We start from the raw sequence: 19,001 nt of genomic DNA, 5'->3' as shown, positions 1-19,001 counted from the left end.
CATCTTAATCTAGCTATTGATTTCACATTATACCCACACCCATAGCCAACAGACTTTTTGTTTACTTCAACCCTTGAGGCAAAATGTGGGGTTACAGGTTGCGTTAAAAAAAAAAAGCCCTATTTACAACCTGCCACTCTGTAGAAGCTGGTGTACCAGATGCTCTACGAGTTTAAGGCTCCACTATAATCAATGAAACTGGCTACACCAGAGACAGCGCTGCGCTGGGTCCAAAACTGAAGAAACAATCCCACATAATCTCAAAACAAAAGCTCTCAGTCTTGTTTTGCCATAATAATAGACCATAAAGCAAGGTATGTTTGAGGGCATGGCTACCTCATGATTGACAGGTCGCTACCACGAGTTGTCTGTGTTTTTGTCTTAGAACTTTAACCCTTTCACAGTGTGTTTTCAGTTCACGAAAGTTAATTGTAACATTTTGGTCACCTAAAAGTTTTGTTTGGTTGTACTTAGCTCCGCTCTGTCTTGTCATTTCTGGTTGCACAAAAACAACATGGCGACAGACAAATACCAAGATGGTGAAGGCCGAAATGCCAAACTCGAGGCTTCAAAACGGCAGTCCACAAACCGATGGATGATGTCACAGTGACTACGTCCACTTCTCATATGCAGTCTGTAGCTACCACGGCATTTTCCGTTTCCGTCTTAGAACTTCAACCATTCGCAGTGTGTTTTCAGTTCATGAAAGTTAACTATAACATTTTTGGTTGCCTGAAAATGTCTTATTCAGCGTTCGGTTGTACTTAGCTTCAACCTTTAGTGTCACTTCCGGTTGCAAAAATCCAACAAGACGGCGAAGGCAAAAAAATGCCTAACTCGAGGCTTTAAAATAACAGTCCACAAACCAATAGGTGACGTCACGGTGACCACGTCCACTTCTTGTAATCTATTGAAAAAACACTAGTGATAAAGGCAGAGAGTCTGGGCTTCATAATGTTTAACTGATGATACTGAATGCCTTAAAGGAGGAAATGGTACATGAGAATTAAAAGTGAAAATTAAAAGTTTAAGAGGAGAGAGACAGAAAGAGAAAGCGAAGGGGAGAGATCGGATCAGAGGGGGATTAGAGGACAGAGCGTGTCCCTCGGGTGGGAGGTGGGAGAAAATTAGGTTGGGAAATCAAACGGCTGGAGGGAGGAAGGAGGGAGTGTTGGAGAAAGGGAGGGGCGAGAAAGGGCGAGCATAAGAAAAGAAGTCTGGCTGGTATGAGAGGTGGAGATTATTAATAGTAATGTTTGATTAGCATGAACGCGGTCAGGAAAGCGATATGGGCCGGCCTTAGCGGCCCAACATCACTGACCCCGCGCTGAACCGGGCGCCCATTTTTCATCCCAAAATAGTTGGAGAGGACATGTATAAAACAGAAAGAGCAGAGCCTCTGAGCTTTTACTGGACGTCCCTCTTGCACCTATCTGGCCCTTTTCTCCCACCTCAACATCAGTCATCCAGTAACCAGGTAAGAGTATGTGAGATATTATACAGAGGTGTAATGTTTTGTGATCAAATGCAGTGATAGATGAAACCAATGAGAAACATGTGAAGAAACGCAATTTACCTTCTTTTAACAGGCTCCTTCACAGAATGAGATTTAGATTTAGATATAAAGACAGTATATCAACAAGGTAATTACTTTCCGATAGCAACGGGTTGCTGCCAAAAGAAGAGGCCGTTTAGTTGCAGAGCTTGCTTGCGATATATCTTTCAAGGTCAAAGTTTAATTACAACTAACGAGATTGAATACAGTCGGCCACTTTTGCTCCAGGGTAACTTTGTCAAAATGCTGATGCAGTGAAAGGTGTGAAGCTCCTCTTGAGACTTAATTTCGACGTACTTATGATTCTATGGATGATCACGGAGATTTAAAAAAATCTTACATGTACTCACAGCAGATGCATCATATTATACGATGAATATTCATAGACAGTACGACACTTAAGTGGATGCGGTCCCAGTTAATTAACGAGGAGGACGCATAATATTTTGTTTGTGTGTCACAATGAAATATGTATATGCTTTTTAACACTCCTTAACGCTGTTGGCAGATTAAGTGGAATTTACATCTTTAATTTGTTTGGTAATATTTTATGCAAATGTGTATCGAGTCTGCACGCTTCAGATTGCATTTGTCGCATATGTGTTTTTTGCAAAGTCATCTCATTAGAGTTTGTGACCTTATGAGATTAGGAATCTTAGTGGTGCCTACAGTGTGTTAAGTGGGAGTGTGTAACCATGGCGAGGCTTTGTGCATATACACTCACACATTTTTAGCCATGCTAACAGCATATATAACTATATATATATAACTATTGGCTGGATTGCCATGAAATTTGCACAGACATCCATGTTCCCCAGAGGATGAACTGATATAACTTTGGTGATCCTGACTTTTGCTCTATAGCGCCATCACCGGGTAAAAATTTGAATTTGTCCAGTATTTACATTCCCATCAGCCTCAGCTGTTCTTCATCTTTAGAACATAACATTTAGCATGCTAATATGCTAAATTAAAACATGGTAATATCTGCTTAGCATCAGAATGTTAGCATTTTCATTGTGAACATGTTAGCATGCTGATGTTGTGCGTAAGAGCACAGAGACGCCGGCATGTCTGTAGTCTCTTAAGGCCATTACACACCGGGGGGCGTTTTTTTCGTGTGATTCATCTGCATATAAGTATATATTTTTTTGAATTGTTGTACTCTCACGCAGAAATATTACGCGTCGAAAAAGCGGCATAATTTTTTTTTCGGAACTGGGTAGATTTTCTGCACTTTCCGCACCGCGAATAAAGGCATCAACCAATCACATTACGCGGAACGGGTTGAGTTGGTTTGAGTTGCATGGAGGCTCCGAAGTCCGAACCAAGATGAAAAACTTTATTTACTCCTTTCAACCTTGAAAAAGGCAACACATACCAGATCCACTCTTTCCGTTCTTACCTTTCACAATAAAAGCCCTAGACATATAATATTCGCAGGCGAGTATTTCGCATTTTCGTGTGGTTTATTCGTCACACCCCCCGGTGTGTAAAGGCTTTTAGTCTTGTTTTCACTCATACCAAAATATAGAAACCGAAAACACAAATACATACAGTACATTACATAATTCACAAACTGACTCAGTCAATCAGGAAGGCATTTAAGTACTGTGCAGTTATGAACACACACACACACGCTCACACACCGGACCATTGCCGTTGCCAAGCTGTAACTGTGTGGTTATCCTGTCCTGTACCTGCCAGAGGATTAGCCTGTGGACAGTGGTGATAACAGCCAGATGATCCCCAGGCTTCTGTACTACTTTTATCAAATCCAGTCCTCCCTTGCTGCGTGTGTGTGTATGTGTGTGCATGCATGGGTGCACATGTGTGTTTGCTGTTTGCTTTTGAATAAGCATTGTACTCGCTCTATCAACAGCTCTATAAAATCAATAGACATTGTAGAGATAATGCACACTGAAAAGACAGTTCTGGCTACATTCAACCATCGAGCTTATTTGAAGATTAACTGTGCAGATCAGTAGCAATTTAGATAAAAAAGCTTTTGTGGAGGAAGACAATCACCTTTGATTCAGGAAAAAGGCCTGTTAGAGTTTTTCATGTTCGTCACATTAAATGTGCAACTGTAGTAGCTGGGTCTCTTTATGGGAACATGTTAAAACTTGTCATCCTATGTGAATATACTGAAGATATATAAATACACAATATGTCAGCGTGTCACTGTCCATCTCTAATGCATTTTAATATTGTCAATTCAACATTTGGATTAAAGAGATTAATTTTGTTTTTTCTCATCTGACCATTAGTTAAGAGGCTTTTTTCAGATCTATGCTAAACTGTAGATCTGTTAAGGGTTTTTCAGGCCGGGCTGTCAAAGTTAACGTGATAACGCAAAATCGTTTTAACGCCACTCGTTTTTTTTAACACATTAATGCAATCGATATTTCGGCGGTTGTAGCAAGCTTAGTTTTTTAAAGCTAGAGTAAAGATACTGGCATCATGTGATATAAGAAAACCTAAAGAATCCATTGGTACCAACCAGGTCATACTAGCTTGTCAGGAAGGAGGTTAAAGAACGCTCAAAACTGGCATGTCCATTTTCAAAGGGGTCCCTTGACCTCTGACCTCAAGATATGTGAATGAAAATGGGTTCTATGGGTACCCACAAGTCTCTCCTTTACAGAAATGCCCACTTTATGATAATCACATGCAGTTTGGGGAAAGTCATAGTCAAGTCAGCACGCTGACACACTGACAGCTGTTGTTGCCTGTTGGGCTTCAGTTTGCCGTGTTATGATTTGAGCATATTTTTTATGCTTAATGCAGTACCTGTGAGGGTTTCTGGACAATTTGTCATTGTTTTGTGTTGTTAATTGATTTCCAATAATAAATATATACATACATTTGCATAAAGCAAGCATATTTGCCCACTCCCATGTTGATAAGAGTATTAAATACTTGACAAATCTCCCTTTAAGGTACATTTTGAACAGATAAAAAATGTGTGATTAATTTACGATTAAATATTTTAAACGATTGACACCCTAATGTTTAGTTATTTTGATCTTATCTATTTCAGTAACTCTGAAACCAATATTATAATACCAATATTATAACAACCTGAATCCTATTATAGGCTATCTCTAAATATCTAGGATATACATCAAGTGGGTTTTTATTAATTATAGGCCTTTATATTAGTAACCAAAGACAAGATAAGGATCCACCGTTCTTATCCAGCCATTCATTACAAAATAAATCCCAATATTGGTGACCTCAGTTTAAACTTAAAACAGCATAAAGCTCCACGGCTGTATGAGCCACAACACAATGCTCATTGTAAAATGCCTCATTGCAGTACACTGACAGAGCAGCATAAAGAGGGGGGAAAAAACACACACACAATACTTTCAAAGCCTATTTCTGTAGAGGACAAGAGTTCATTTCCAGTTCACAAACTGCATGCAATGATACTGAAGAGGCTTATTACCCCGCCTTGTCTTTGCTTTTTACAGACTGCCGCACAAACATAGACACAACGGTCAAACGAACATAAGGTGCTCGGGTTTCTTGAAATGCAAGTACATTCTCCTTTAAGCCCTTCAACTCCTCAGCCCAGCCTGCTTGGCACCCTCTGCGACACGCGTAAACACACACGTATTCACACGTTCATGCAGCTGTTACAGCAGGCCGGGCAGTTGGCAACCTTGATGCGTGGTTAGGTTTCCCACACCTAGAGAGGGTGTGGCAGCTGCCAATTCTCTGGTGCTTGCTGTTGTTTCCCTTTTCCCTGGTGTTTTTTTGGTTGAGTTGCTGAGTGATTAGAGGGTTATTCAGTTCACCTGTTGCGCAGGGTGTGGGGACTGGCTCTTAAATGATAGTTGAGAGCAGCTTGGTGCATTCCCCTCTTGGCCAATCAGGGTGTAACGACGCCCTTTCTGTAGGGCTTAAAAGAGGAGGGAAACTGCACACCCAGTGTCATTCTGATCTCTCCTTCACTCAATGCAACATGTGTTATCAGCTTTACCAGAAACTCTGGTCTGTTTTGGGCCCTTTTGGGATTCTGTGATCTTTGTGTTTTGTTTGTTGAGAGTGTTGACTCTCCTAGTTGGGGAAACAAGTTAAGTGCCAACCAATTAGGTTACCTGCACTGGGACGATTAGGTGCTATTTGTGCAACAGCTGGCTTGCCTTACAATAGCCTAATGCCTGCAGGCTGTATTTTTGTATTCTATTCATTTGTTGATTTTCAATGAAACCCTTTATACCCATTTCTTTTAGTGTATTTTATTTGGGAAAACTTTAAAGGAGGGTAAAAGGAAAAACACAAACCAATATTTCAGTTTCCTTAATTGTTTGTTATTATAGAGGCATTTGTTCATTATTATTATTAAGAAGGCATTTTATTTTATATTATTATGTGGATGGGAACTGTTTTTCAGTCTTCTGACTGAACAACTAAAGTCTGGGGAACTCAGTACCGCCACAAGGGTGATGGGACTTCCCATAAAGGAAACCCCAGTTTCACATGCTGTAATATTCACAGGGTCACACGGGTCAACCTCATAAAGCAGAGATGCCATCAGTATCCCGCAGAAACCTTTAAAACTCCAGTTTTAACGTTACATTTTGTCTGCTTATTCCCAATGAAGCACATACATTGCCCCAAAAATGTCAGTTTTGGATTGAAACTTCTGAACAAGCAGTATATCTAACCTCAGCATTCTGCTTCAGTCATGAAAAATGTTGCTTTCCTGTGAGTTTAAACTAGAAGTAAACAACACACCTCAGGGACAGCCTGGGTTTCAAGACTGCAGAAATCAGTAGCAGTAAAGAGTAAAGAATAAAAAGCAAGGGCATCCGGTACATTTCAAAACATTTTTATCTTTAGCAAAGATGGTGGTTGGAGACAATAGCAAACAACTCCACAATAAAAGCATCCTACCAGCAGTGCAGTGCGGCAGATAACCTTGGCGGAGTCTGATTGATGCTCAGATCACTACTTAAATTCAGAACATTATGGGAATCATCATCACAGCCTTAACTCACAAAATAATGTTTGAAGATTAAATCATCTGGGGTTGTAAGATATTCACTACAGAAGATACTGAATATCTATCGAGTCATGTAAAGGTCAGGCTTGAGAGACTTAAACTTTAAATACTAATAAATATCAGAATAAGAAACCCGAACCAAGACTCTTATGGCTTTATTCAACTCCTCACTGGTACTGTACTAACATATAACCAATCAAAGAGATATTGATTTTGTAGACTCATATTTCGCTATTTTTAAAGTCCATTCGAGGTTTGCTGTATCATCTGTCTATATTATAGACACCGTTTTTCTGTAATTTTCCACATAATTATACTGTAGCTCGGGTGGTAGAAGGGGACAGCCATTATTTGCAGCGTTAATGGATTGATCCCCTGCACCTCCTGTGTGCCTGTCAAAGCAACATATACCCCTAAATTGCTCCTGATGTACTGTATGTGTATGAAAAAGCATCTGCCAATAATGTAATATTCCATTTTCAGTCTTGTAAAATAAGACTGAAAATGGAATAACGTAAAATAAAAATATCAATATGTGTTTAAAGTCAAACAGGCTTAAAATAGCTATTTTTTATAATAACAATCTATCAAGTGACAATGTGAAAATAATGCGATTATGAGGTCGCTTGTACAAAAAAGCTCCCCTCTGTCATGACCTGCCCTGTTTTTCCATTTGTTCCATTTCCATGTTTTGATACTTGCAGACAACTTCACTTCCTGCCTTTGTGTGTTTTCCCGCCTGTGTGATTGTCTGCCCCGCCCTGATTGGTTCCACCTGTCCCTCATTAGACCTGCTGTCACCTGTCCCTCGTCTTCACCATTCCTCACTTGTGTATTTAAGCTGCATTCACTTTACAGGGCTTGATGCCCGATTCTCCCCCAGATCCGACCTTTCTGCCTTGACTGTTCACATTAATGTCTGAAGTGACCCATATCTGACATCAATGTGAACACATCTCTGCAACCAGTAGTATCACACTCACATGGGGGACTGCCTGTTGTTTTGACAATATAACACTGGAGTTGTTGGAGTCCAGTGACTGCCAGACTCTGTTAACGTATTGCTCAATTTAACCGATGTGTGTTCCCTGTTACACAGATGATTCTCTTAAATCATAATATATGACTTTATATGACTCCTAAAGGAAGACTTTTCATTTCGGCTGATATTTCACTTTAACAACTCTTCTGTGAACTAAGTAAACTACTAAAAAGCACTACTACTACTAAAGTAAGATTTGTGACGTTACTGTTTCACATCCCGAAACACTGCCAGTCAGCACACCCACGCAATTTGTGATTTCATTAAATCCGAGTTCTGCTTTGTGAAACATGACAAATTTATCAGATGAACTTGATACTTGAACTTTGATAAGTTGATTTACATTTTAAATTACTGACGAGGCAAATAGAGTTTTCAACTGTTTCCTATACTGTCAGAGGAAAACCTCTGTTAACATATTGTGAAATTTAACATAGTCAAGCGTACCGGTTAATATCTACTCCTTCAAGATAATTCATGATTTCTTACGACTCCTAAACAGACACTAAGTCATTCGGCAAACATGATTTAACATAATTCGGTACTAATTTTAGCTCCATATAAAGTGAATAAACGTGATGTTTCCCAGCAACCATCCCACAAAATTATGTTTCCATACAACTAAACTGCATAACGTTTTGAGGGAAACATAATTTCTCCAGTATTACTGTCGCAGTTTTTTTTTTTAAACATGTGATTAACGTTGTAAATGGAAATAAAACCAAACAAACACGCAACAAAACCACTTAGTTAGGTTAGGAAACAAAACTACTGGGTTAGGCTTACTAAAAAAAAACACCATGGTTTGACTTAAAATTACTTAAAAACAAAATGAAAAAGCAAGACATGACTGTTTCACACAGGACACAAACATCGGTCTCCTGGGGAAAGCCCTGTGTTTGTTGTGTTTTTAGGAGACAGGGCTGTTCCCAGATAAAGCTCGTCTGCCTTAATGACTCAGTTTTTATAACTGCTAATTTATTAAATCAGAGTTCTTCTGACACTCCAATCTCATGGGAAGTGGTAAAAATAGCAAGACATTTCAACGTGTCATGATAAACAAATTTTAAGCTTTTCGTGTGACATTTACAGTATACGCCACGGGCTTAACGTTGTGAAATGGCATGTCATTACAGCGAAACGGTGACGGTTATGTTTGGCTACAAAACCACTCATTTAGGTTTAGAAAAAACATTGGGTTGGGTTTAAAATAACTACGTTACCTAAGTAAAATACGTACATAAACAACATAACATAAGTTAAGAAAACACATCACAAACGTCACTAACGTAACTTCAAAATAACTCAACATCACTTTGGGACTCAAACACCGGTCTCCTGGTTGACGGTCCTGTTTTTGTTGGACCTGCCCACCTTCCGTCCCGCCCAAGCGTAGCATATTTCCACGGATGCGTTTGCATTGCAGTCAGTGCAGACTACATGGTGTACACATGACATGCCAAAAGCAACAAAGGCGTTGTTTTTGTACAAAATACCATGTCATTCATACGCCATTTGGTGAAACCGGGCTGGAGAGAAACCTGACGCCGAATTTATCCAAACTAGCTGTAGAAGTTGAACTAGTTCGCGGAGAGAAAACAAAGCCTTTCATTTAACTGACTGAGATCAAAGTTCAGTTCAGCGCAACCGCAATTGGTCTTTGTACTTTCCTCTAAATAAATCAATGTGGCGTACTTTAAACAGTTCCAGCTGTCTGCACACTGACTGAGATATCTCGCTAAATCAATCTTATCCTCCTCATTTCACGGTGAATTGTTTCTTTTCCCCCGCGGACACCTTTGTGGTAAAGGTCAGAGAGGGAGGTTGTGCTTTTATAATGATAAAAGATTGGATGTGTGGCCACACAAGTTAAGCAGTGTTCCGTATTGATCTGTGTGTGCAGCAGTATATGTTACCGAAGTAGATAACACCGCACCTCAATAGAAACTCGTACATCACTGAAGCCGAGTGTGACACCATTGGAAGAACTGCTTCTAATAGGGGTTAACACTACATTTATCTGTTAGTACACTTAAAGATCTAGCCTTGGGATGAATTTCATATCTTTTATAACCACAGATATGTTTACCATCTTCTAAGTTATGTCTTAATTTCTGTTAATAGAGTTTGTATCCAACAAATATGTATCATTTCCATTACGGGAGCCCTCTCAGGTCATTAACTAATGATTTCCCCACACTGTGGTAAATATTTTACTCTGATTCATAATGGAACCCGCATGAATAACATTATATTTTTTTGCAGTTATTAGCTTCAAATGCAGCCAAATAGAACAACAGAATATGAAGCGGATGATGTCAGAATAGCTGCACTGCCTGAGGCGTGATGCAGCAAAACACTGTAGCATGAGTGATTTGTAACGGAGGGAGATGTACAGACAACTCAGACTGTATTTCCACTGTGAAGGACAGGGCGACGAGATTGGCCAGCTCAGCATTATGTGCCGCGCAGAGGGAACACAGTGATGATGATGGTGCAAGGATGATGGTGATACGCTGCCATCACTGTGACCTTTCTATGAGACGTTTCAGTCCCCACAGCTTTGCATCAACCTCAGAGATGAGAGGTGTGGAGAGATGTTTCATATATTATACAGTGGTACAGCTGCCCTCACAAACAGACAGGTGTAAGTGGATATGTATCCAAGAACTCTAGGGCCTACAGCAGATAAACTACAGTACATTAAGCTTGCAGCAGTTGTTTACAGCAACTTCTCCTTCACAGGGTCCGCAGTAGCCTTGAAAAACCAAACCACATCTCACAAGTGCAGGTTTTTAGAAGCGTTTTTGATGTCCCGTCACTCACCCGATTCAACGACATGCTATCAAAAGCCTCAGTGGGCAACCTAAAGTGAAGCCAATGCTGAAGTGCCTTAAACTTGCATTCTTTCCAATAGCCAGCAGGGGGCGACTCCTGGTTGCAAAAAGAAGTCTGATTGTATAGAAGTCTATGAGAAAATGAGCCTAATTCGTACTTGATTTATTACCTCAGTAAACATTGTAAATGTGAGTTTATGGTTTCAATCGCTAGTTTCAAGTCTTCTTCAATACAGCATGATGTTCATTTGGTAAATTTAGAGTCAAATAGACCATAAAGCAGGGGATGCTTTAGGGCGTGGCTACCTTGTGATTGACAGGTTGCTACCACAGCGTTGTTCGGTCTGGGAGTTGTCCGTGTTTTCGTCTTAGAACTTTAACCCTTTCACAGTGTGTTTTCAGTTCATGAAAGTTAATTGTAACATTTTGGTTACCTGAAAATGTGTTAAGCGTTTGGTTGCACTTAGCTCCACCCTCTCGTGTCACTTCCGGTTGCAAAAAAACAAGATGGCCGACGGCTGAAATGCCGAACTCGAGGCTTCAAAGCGGCAGTCCACAAACCAATGAGGGATGTCACGATGACTACGTCCACTTCTTATATACAGTCTGTGGAGTCAATCCACACTCACACTGAGATTCGCATCACCACGACAACCCTCGTATTTTTATGCTCATGATAGCCTAGGTTCCATTCACATATTTTTATTCGGATTTTGAAGTATTGCAGTAGAAAAGCTGTATGGAAATGGCAAAATTTGATAAAACTTCCAAAAGTTTTTACGCTCGCTTGAGGTGGTTTTTGCCTTTGTTGAAAAAGAGGATTATGGAAACACCTTTGCCGAATAAATGCTGACGTAGCAGCTGTTTCTGCCGTTGGCGTCTTCTCGGATATTCCCATAATGTGCGAATGCTTGTCTTCCTCTCCGGACAGCATGAAACATGACCAACACTAGCTGTACAATTTAAACTTGCCCAATTGAAACAAATTCCTGAAGACCTCTCTCTATTTTTCTCTCGTAGATGGTTAGATGGCCAAGTCGAGTTGTTTTGTACTTCTTCTACTCTGTTTACTGGAAGCCTATAGCGCCATCTTCTGATGAAACTATGCTGTAGCCAAGTTTATTCGCTCCAAACCAGTTAATGGAAATGCCTAATTTGCATTTCTTTTTTTGCAACATTTCAAAAGTGCGATTAAAATTCGCTTGACAATTGAATGGAAACATGGCTTATCTGACACTGTTTTCTTCTCCTATACTCCTCATGGAGCCTACTTCAAACATTTGTGTCCAGTAAATTTCCGATATATGATTATATTGGTCGGCCTGTTGAAGACAGTTGGTTGAAAGGACTTGGCGCGGCAGTCGTGCTTTTGCGCCGCTGATGTCGCGCTTTTGATGTGGATTTCCAGTCTTGTCAACACAAGATTTTAGTGGACCAAGCAGCAAGCTATTTCTTTGAAGATGTGACTCACTGCACGTGAAACTCAAACTGATGTCTGTGATAGTTTATCATTTTTTTTTTAACTGGTAGCGAAGACAAGTGACAGCTCAACAAGTTGTGTGTGCGTTCAGTGAGGTGCAGGTGAGGTTTACGTGGATGTCTGAGTGAAATGTCAATCACCTGTCATACAGCCTCCTTGAAATAATAATAGTGTCCCAAGCAAATCCCTAATAAGGCTTGTCAGAACCACAGCGAGCGAAGTGAAATCAGAGCAGCGCATCCTCTATAATCCACATGTCACTCACTCCTTCTCAACTCTCTAGACTCCAGATTCTCTTTGTGTTTGTCTTTCTCTATGTTCGGCTTCAAGTGTACACGCTGTATTTGTGTGTTTGCGATAGCAACGGAGCAGAAAAGGGCAAAGTCGGGGTGAAGGTGACAACTTCATATGCGATAGCGATCGGGTTCGGGGCCGTGAAGTGCCGGGCTCACCTTTCATAGTGTGAGGTACAAGAAGATTGTCCATCTGGACTGGACTGACAAGCTGAATTCTCCTGCGGTATTCCAGACGCATGCTGGAGACTCAGATGGCTTGTTAAAACCCTGCTGGCTCTGTGCCCTGCTTTCATCTGTAACAGCACAGTGATATCATACAGATCAAATGGAAGACACAGATATGGACACCCCACTGGTTGTTCTGTCCCTCCCTTCCTGCTCTCCTTTATTCTAATATTTCCCCTTCATTTTGATGATGTCCCATAATAACACCACAACTAAACCTCCTTTTCCTCCTCCTCTCAACACTGGTATCTTTCCCTTTCTCCTCCTGCATCACATCTCCTTCTCCTCTCTCTCTTTGTCACCCCTTTCCAACTGTCACTAATCCATCCCGTCACTCACCACCTCCTCCTCCTCCTCCTCCTCCCATGTCCTGGTTTCCTGCTCCATTTCTAGAGTGTCACCGGTGTAATACGAGAATGTCTCCGAGTTCTCTCTCTGCTCCCTAGCGACCTTGTTTTTAACCTTGTCCCCTCTCTCTGTCCTCCTCTGTCTCCACTCTTCTCTGTCTTTTCTCTTTTCTTTAACAGCCAAGATGGCAATGAGCAGCATCCTCAACTCTGACGACATCAAGAAAGCTCTAGATGCATTCGCAGGTAAAAAGAAGTTATCACAGACACATCGCAGGGTTCCAACACTCAGCTGTGTTTCATCTCAAGTGGAGCAAATGTGAATGGAATCTGGCCCATATATGATCTCCCACATTTGGTTAGATTTTGCAGATATGAACTGTGGATAATGTAGCTTTGGGCTGGTGTTGAATACAAGTACTACTGGTTTTAGACTGGTTTAAGTCCAGTACTTGTTTTCCCTCCCGCTATAAACCTACTAAGGCAGTTGCTTCCAGAGGTGTTTTGCCCCAATCTGAATTCCCATTACTTTAAACAATATCCTTAATGTTATAAAATGGAGAAACACAACACTCCTTCAGGTAATATGATAATCATATGGGTTTATGTCATGGCCACCAGTTTTGATTATCTAAACTTTGTTTTGGTGAAATCACATTTTGTCCGTCCTTTTGGCATAACTCAAAAAACTACAATACCAAGCGGCAACCTCCGGTGCTGAGTAATGAAGCCAAAGCAGAAATGCCAAAAACTGCAGTTCCTCAAATGACCACTTGAGGCTTCAAAAGCGAGTCAATCCCCTTAGACCCCCATGTTAAAATGTCCGACTTTATAGCAGAAATAAACGTGTTTAAAGCCTGGGACAAAATACAGTTTTGGTCTCTTTAGCTAATATCTCCGTTCATGACAACTGTACGGGGGAGTGCATCTTTATATAACTCACCCATTTAAATGAGTAATTATTATTATTAAGGCTTAAAGTGTGGCATAATTGAGGTCATCTTGAGTGACAGGTTGGTGCAGTCTCAGGTCGCTATCTGCTATCTCTCTGCTCTGCTGCGTCACCCGAGCCCACCTCAGCTTCACCCACAATCCACTTCTTTTCCCATTTTTGGATTAGCCGGGAGTTAGTCTGTGTTGTCACTGCCAAAGGTGGCGACGGCCGGAGTTGGAGAATGGAGAAGAAGCTATAGTCAGAGGCGTGAATTAGAGCGGTAGTCAATTTAAAATGCTTTGTCGTCGCATCCCTGAGCCATAGTTCCTGAATTCACTTCAAATTGACCGAGATTACAAAAGTGAATTAACTATTCAAAATCAATTATAATTTTTTTTCATAACAGAGGCAAAAAGAATTTGATGAGAATTTTTTAGAATTTTGATTGTATGTTTCTTGCGGAAATGCATCTTGGGAGTCATAGATAAGTTTTTATGTACTTCAACTTTTTCTCAAATAGTATATCTTCTAAGACAGTTGTTTAAAGGGTAACTTCGGTATTTTTCAACCTAGTCCCTGTTTTCCCATGTTTTTGTCGAAGTGACAAAGATTGAAATTGGTCCAGTATTGAAGGAGAGCGCTGCAGCCACGAAACGGGCTGTGATGTAATCACACTCCTCAGCATCAATGTACGTCCACTAAAAGTGCCGTTTGTGCGACTGACCAAATCAGATTGTGGTCACAAGTGTCTGATCTGACAACAGAGAAATAAAGGGTTCAGGTTGAAAAATACAGAAGTTACATTTTGATCTTTTGTACTGACGATTCATTCATATGTGCATAGTTAATGTGTTTGCATGTGTAGTGTATATAGACAGACAGAAATAGACAGGGCTCCATGACCCAGAACTGATGGGTCCTCTGGCAAACACATGTTCTCAATCTATAACAGTCCACTGTTAGAAAGCTGCCTTATTGCAATTAAATGTTTGCCTTTGGGCTTCATCTCCCAGAGGAACACAGGATGAGCAACTTAAAGGAACTTTCAGAGCGGGTTCAACACTACTTGTGTTTATGAGTATGCACATCTTACTGTATCCATTGTTTGTGGGTTTCAAGACCATTATCTTTTTTGTATCCGACAGAAAATGTGTGTCTTTATAGTTATGACATTATGAACCCTTTTAAAAAAGTCAATGTATTTGTGAAATTTTAGAATATACTGACATTTTGTATCTTTATGTGCCTCCTTGTGCGTGTGTGTATGTGTGCGCAGTTGCTGGCTCCTTTGACCATAAGAAGTTTTTCGAGATGGTCGGTCTGAGGGCCAAGTCTGCTGACGAAGTGAAGAAGGTCTTCGCGACGCTGGACGCCGACAACAGCGGCTATATAGAGGAAGAGGAGCTCAAGTGAGACGAACATAAACACACACAGACTTATAAACCCAAAAGGATGCAACAAGTGATCTTGCTACACATAAAATATTAGAATTCTGCGACATGTATCCATTTTGTTTTTTCTGCTCTTGGCTAGATTCGTCCTGAAGGGTTTTGCCAAAGATGGCAGGGACCTGACAGACAAGGAAACCAAAGACTTTTTAACAGCGGCCGACAAGGATGGCGACGGCAAGATTGGAATCGATGGTAAACATCACATTATATTAGTGGGAGCGTCACAAGGTCACACAAACAGGCACAAAGCAAAACAAAAGTAGAAAGAAAGTCACACACGCACAGTCGGACTATTTATTTATTGGTCATTTATTAAGACTTAGGTGTCACTGTAGGTTTATTTTAGTGTTTTGAACTTATATTAGTGAATGTTGGCTATCAAATCAGATTGCAACGCCAATGTCTTTATAGCCCTGAGATAGACATTACAGTTATTTTCTGTACTTGGTTTGAATTTCTTTGCCGAATAAATGATGATGATGATGAATACAGTTAATGACACCACTGTTGAACTGACATTGTCCTCATCCATTGAGATAAACTGAACCACAAAGCATGTCGAATGTTAAGCAATCTAAATAAAGTTGCTCAGACAGTCACTTGTAGACAGACAGATACAAAAGGAACACATTGGCATGATTCTGCATATTAGGGGCCGTCCAAAAAGTATTGTGGTCGTAAACATAACAAGTATTATATCCTCTTCACCGCAGCTGCTCTCTATTTTTGAACCATAAGCTACTAGATAAACACTCATCACCACTGTCACTGAATAAAGCTAATGGGGCACTGGCAACAGAATTGTAATGGTTTCACTTCACCATTAGTAGAACCGTTTGGGTAGTGCTGAACATATATTATATTATAGGTTAACTCAACATTTAACTTTGTCGTAGATCAGAATAAAGTTAATGCGACTGTTGGCAAGTGAGAAAGGTGCGCTTTTTATAGAGATAATGTTCAATCCCTACAAACTATAACAACCAACATTTACTGTTTCTCAAAACTGACAGATTAGTCCTACTATCTACAAGACAATAAAGCCCTGATTATGAGACGTGATTTGTGTCCTCTGCATCTGGAAAAACAACGCGGTCTCACTCCGAACACGTCAAGTTTCGCAGCTTGGTCAGTGCCCCTTGGCATCTGATACCGATTCAACCAGGCACCCTTTAGCGTCTGTATGGGATGCACCAGGTTTTCAACTAACTCCAATGTGAAGCAATCCGCGTCAATATTAGACGGTCAGAGCAACTGACGTAATTTAAATAGTAAGAAAGTCCACATAGAACTTTCACCCCGGAGACTGTTGTTCGTGTCCCATCTGAAACCAATTGAATGTTGAGTTATCTTACCGTAGTCTTGTTATGTAGCTTCGGGACTTTACAAACGCCCGATACGTAAGAAGCGTAGTCATTTTACATAAAAAACATACTTAATTTAACCCAAACCAAGATCTTTTCCTAAACCTCACCAACTAATTTTGTTGCCTAGGTAAACCTAAAAGCTAAGTAAACGGATGTTGGAAGTTTATTTTGAAAGACACAAAGCATGTAACGAGCAGAAACGAGTCACACTGACGCTAGAGGGGTACCTACAGTGTCATAGTTTGAAGCATAGGGCCACTGACAAGTTGAGAGTGAGAACGTGTTGGGCAAAACATACCTTTAAGATGCACATGAGAGGCATATTTTTGACGCAACTAGTTTGATGATTATTGTACAGTAAAGGAAAATAAAATATAAATCTGGGGTGTGGAAAACAAATTTAGATCAGCGTTTGTTCAGCTAAAGGAAAAACAACATAACCCTTCACCTTTTTGACCCCACCTTCCTGTCTAATAATTTGTGTACAGTCTCTAACTACAAATTGTGCACACTATATATTAATGTTCAACATTTTCCAAAGCATACCATAACTTTTTAGATTTATGTTGAGAATTTACATGGTTTTACTGTAGAGAAAATAACTCTTTTTTTTCCCTCCTCTCTTGCAGAGTTTACCACCCTGGTGAAAGAATAAATAGTCACCCAGTGTGACTGATTAGCACTCCCACGATCACTACCCAACCACCGCTACATCCCGTCATCCGCTGGCCTCTCGTCCCTCCCCAAGACCTACACCTCACCACCCCACCCCGACTCCCCAGCTCACCAGACTGCAGCCGATTCCTGCTACACACACTCCTCTTCCTCAACCACTCCCCCACTGCTGTCTTCGCTAAGTGCAAAATGCTGCACTATAGGAAGTAAGCTGTGGTGTGCCACCCTCCTTTAACCACATACACACACCCTCAAATGTCCCCACAGCTATTAATCCTATTTATTTTATCCTTTTTATACAAACTGTTCTCGTTTCTGTTTATGTATAGATATAAAACATGCCTGCAGGAATAAACATTTTAATGCATAAAGTAGATATTTAAAGAAAATAGAGATTATAAGAGGAAGAACCCAAATGTCCTTCTGTATTTCTGACTTTACCCTCTTTCTTTTCTTAGCCAACACTTCCTCTCACTTTACCCCGTAATTTCTTTCTCCCTTTTTCTGTTTTCTTCTTCTTCTCTCTGTCGATTTCACTCCTGGCACTGTTCCCTTCCTGCATTTGCTCCCCTCTCTTCCTCCCACACCCATCATCCCATCCATCCATCTATCTATCTATCCATCCCTTTCTCCTCTGGTAATGACCTGTTGTAAAACATACCAAAAGAAGAAAGAGGTCAAGCTGTGAAAGAATACAATAAAATGAGAAAAAACAAAGCCTCGAGAACACTGACTCACTAAGACTCCTCTGTTAATTCCCTCCTTTGAAGTGATGCTCTTATCTGATTCTACACTCTCAACCCAGCTCTCCTTCGCTCCTCTCTTTCTCTATTTTGCTGTCACTTTTATTCATCAAACGGAACGAGTGAAGCATATCTTGACAGCGACCTAATAATGTATCAAGGGGTGTACTTTAAAAAGGTCAAAATTACCCTTCAGTGTCATTTGTTAGTATTCATTAGCGTTGGCTGTGACGTCTATAAGCAGAGCCAGCAGGAGAGAAAAGAATGAAGACGAGCTCTGCACGATTACAGATCACTGAGGAGCATCTTCGTGCAGTCTATATTGCATTATGAATGCAACTTCGCTGAGGGAGAAAAAGGAGGCGGAGGCCACTTGCCAAAAAGTCTTTATTGAGGAGCGCTGTGCTAGTTTAGCAGAACCACGCTGTCAAGCCATTAGCGGAATTGGATTCACACTGAGGTTCAATTTGGGTTAAGTATCCCCAGCGGTGGACCCAAACAGGCACCGCGGGAATCCGGATCTTCTTTAGTAGGCCATTTTACTGCCTGAGCAAATAAACACAGATCTGAAGCTTAGAGGCTATCACTTAAAAAATACTGCTCAGTTCAGTCTAGACTGCTGAGTGTCATTCATAAGAAAGTGTTTTTTTAAACTGAATATTTTAAAAGGTGCTCTATATGATATCCAGAGCATTAATATAGCAGAAAACAACTATTGTCTATGTAAAGATATAGAGGAGTAATGTCTACCTGAGCAGAGAATGAAGTCACTCTCCCTCTGTGTGTATTGTAATCCGAGCTTCTCCGTGCTTTGTTGACATCGGCGGGCCGGCAGCACATGCATTTTTAGTGCATGTGAGCGTGCCCCACTGGCTAGCTCACGGCCGCCGCTCTGCACTGCTCACATACGGCGGTTACAGCTGATAACGCCGCCATGACCGACAGCGCCGTTGTGGAAGCGTAGCTGACAAGAAGGTAACCCGTGAGTTGAAGAAACTCTCCTGAGATGGTTAAAGTTAGGCATTGATCTTG

At 40.7% G+C, this 19,001-nt stretch overlaps 1 protein-coding gene across 4 annotated transcripts in view; it reads left to right on the top strand.

Moving 5' to 3' along the window:
- pvalb6 (parvalbumin 6) overlaps window positions 1–17,959 on the top strand; it is a 60,108-nt gene extending 42,149 nt beyond the window's left edge. Inside the window, exons 1-6 of one of the 4 annotated variants that reach the window (XM_037793381.1) lie at window positions 398–403; window positions 9,434–9,437; window positions 12,980–13,045; window positions 15,010–15,142; window positions 15,267–15,376; window positions 17,181–17,959. In XM_037793381.1, the coding sequence (XP_037649309.1) occupies window positions 12,985–13,045; window positions 15,010–15,142; window positions 15,267–15,376; window positions 17,181–17,206 (330 nt within the window). In that variant the 5' untranslated portion in view covers window positions 398–403; window positions 9,434–9,437; window positions 12,980–12,984 and the 3' untranslated portion in view covers window positions 17,207–17,959. Of the gene's footprint in view, window positions 1–397; window positions 404–1,328; window positions 1,478–5,048; window positions 5,097–9,433; window positions 9,438–12,979; window positions 13,046–15,009; window positions 15,143–15,266; window positions 15,377–17,180 lie in introns of those variants that run through there. The other 3 variants (XM_037793380.1, XM_037793383.1, XM_037793379.1) reach the window with 3 other exon arrangements.
- Window positions 17,960–19,001: the final 1,042 nt, after the last annotated feature.

The sequence above is a fragment of the Sebastes umbrosus genome, chromosome 14 (genome assembly GCF_015220745.1).
Source record: "Sebastes umbrosus isolate fSebUmb1 chromosome 14, fSebUmb1.pri, whole genome shotgun sequence".
NCBI lineage: Eukaryota > Metazoa > Chordata > Actinopteri > Perciformes > Sebastidae > Sebastes > Sebastes umbrosus.
Note: the sequence above shows the minus strand (reverse complement) of the source record. Positions and strands in the feature narration are given on the sequence as shown.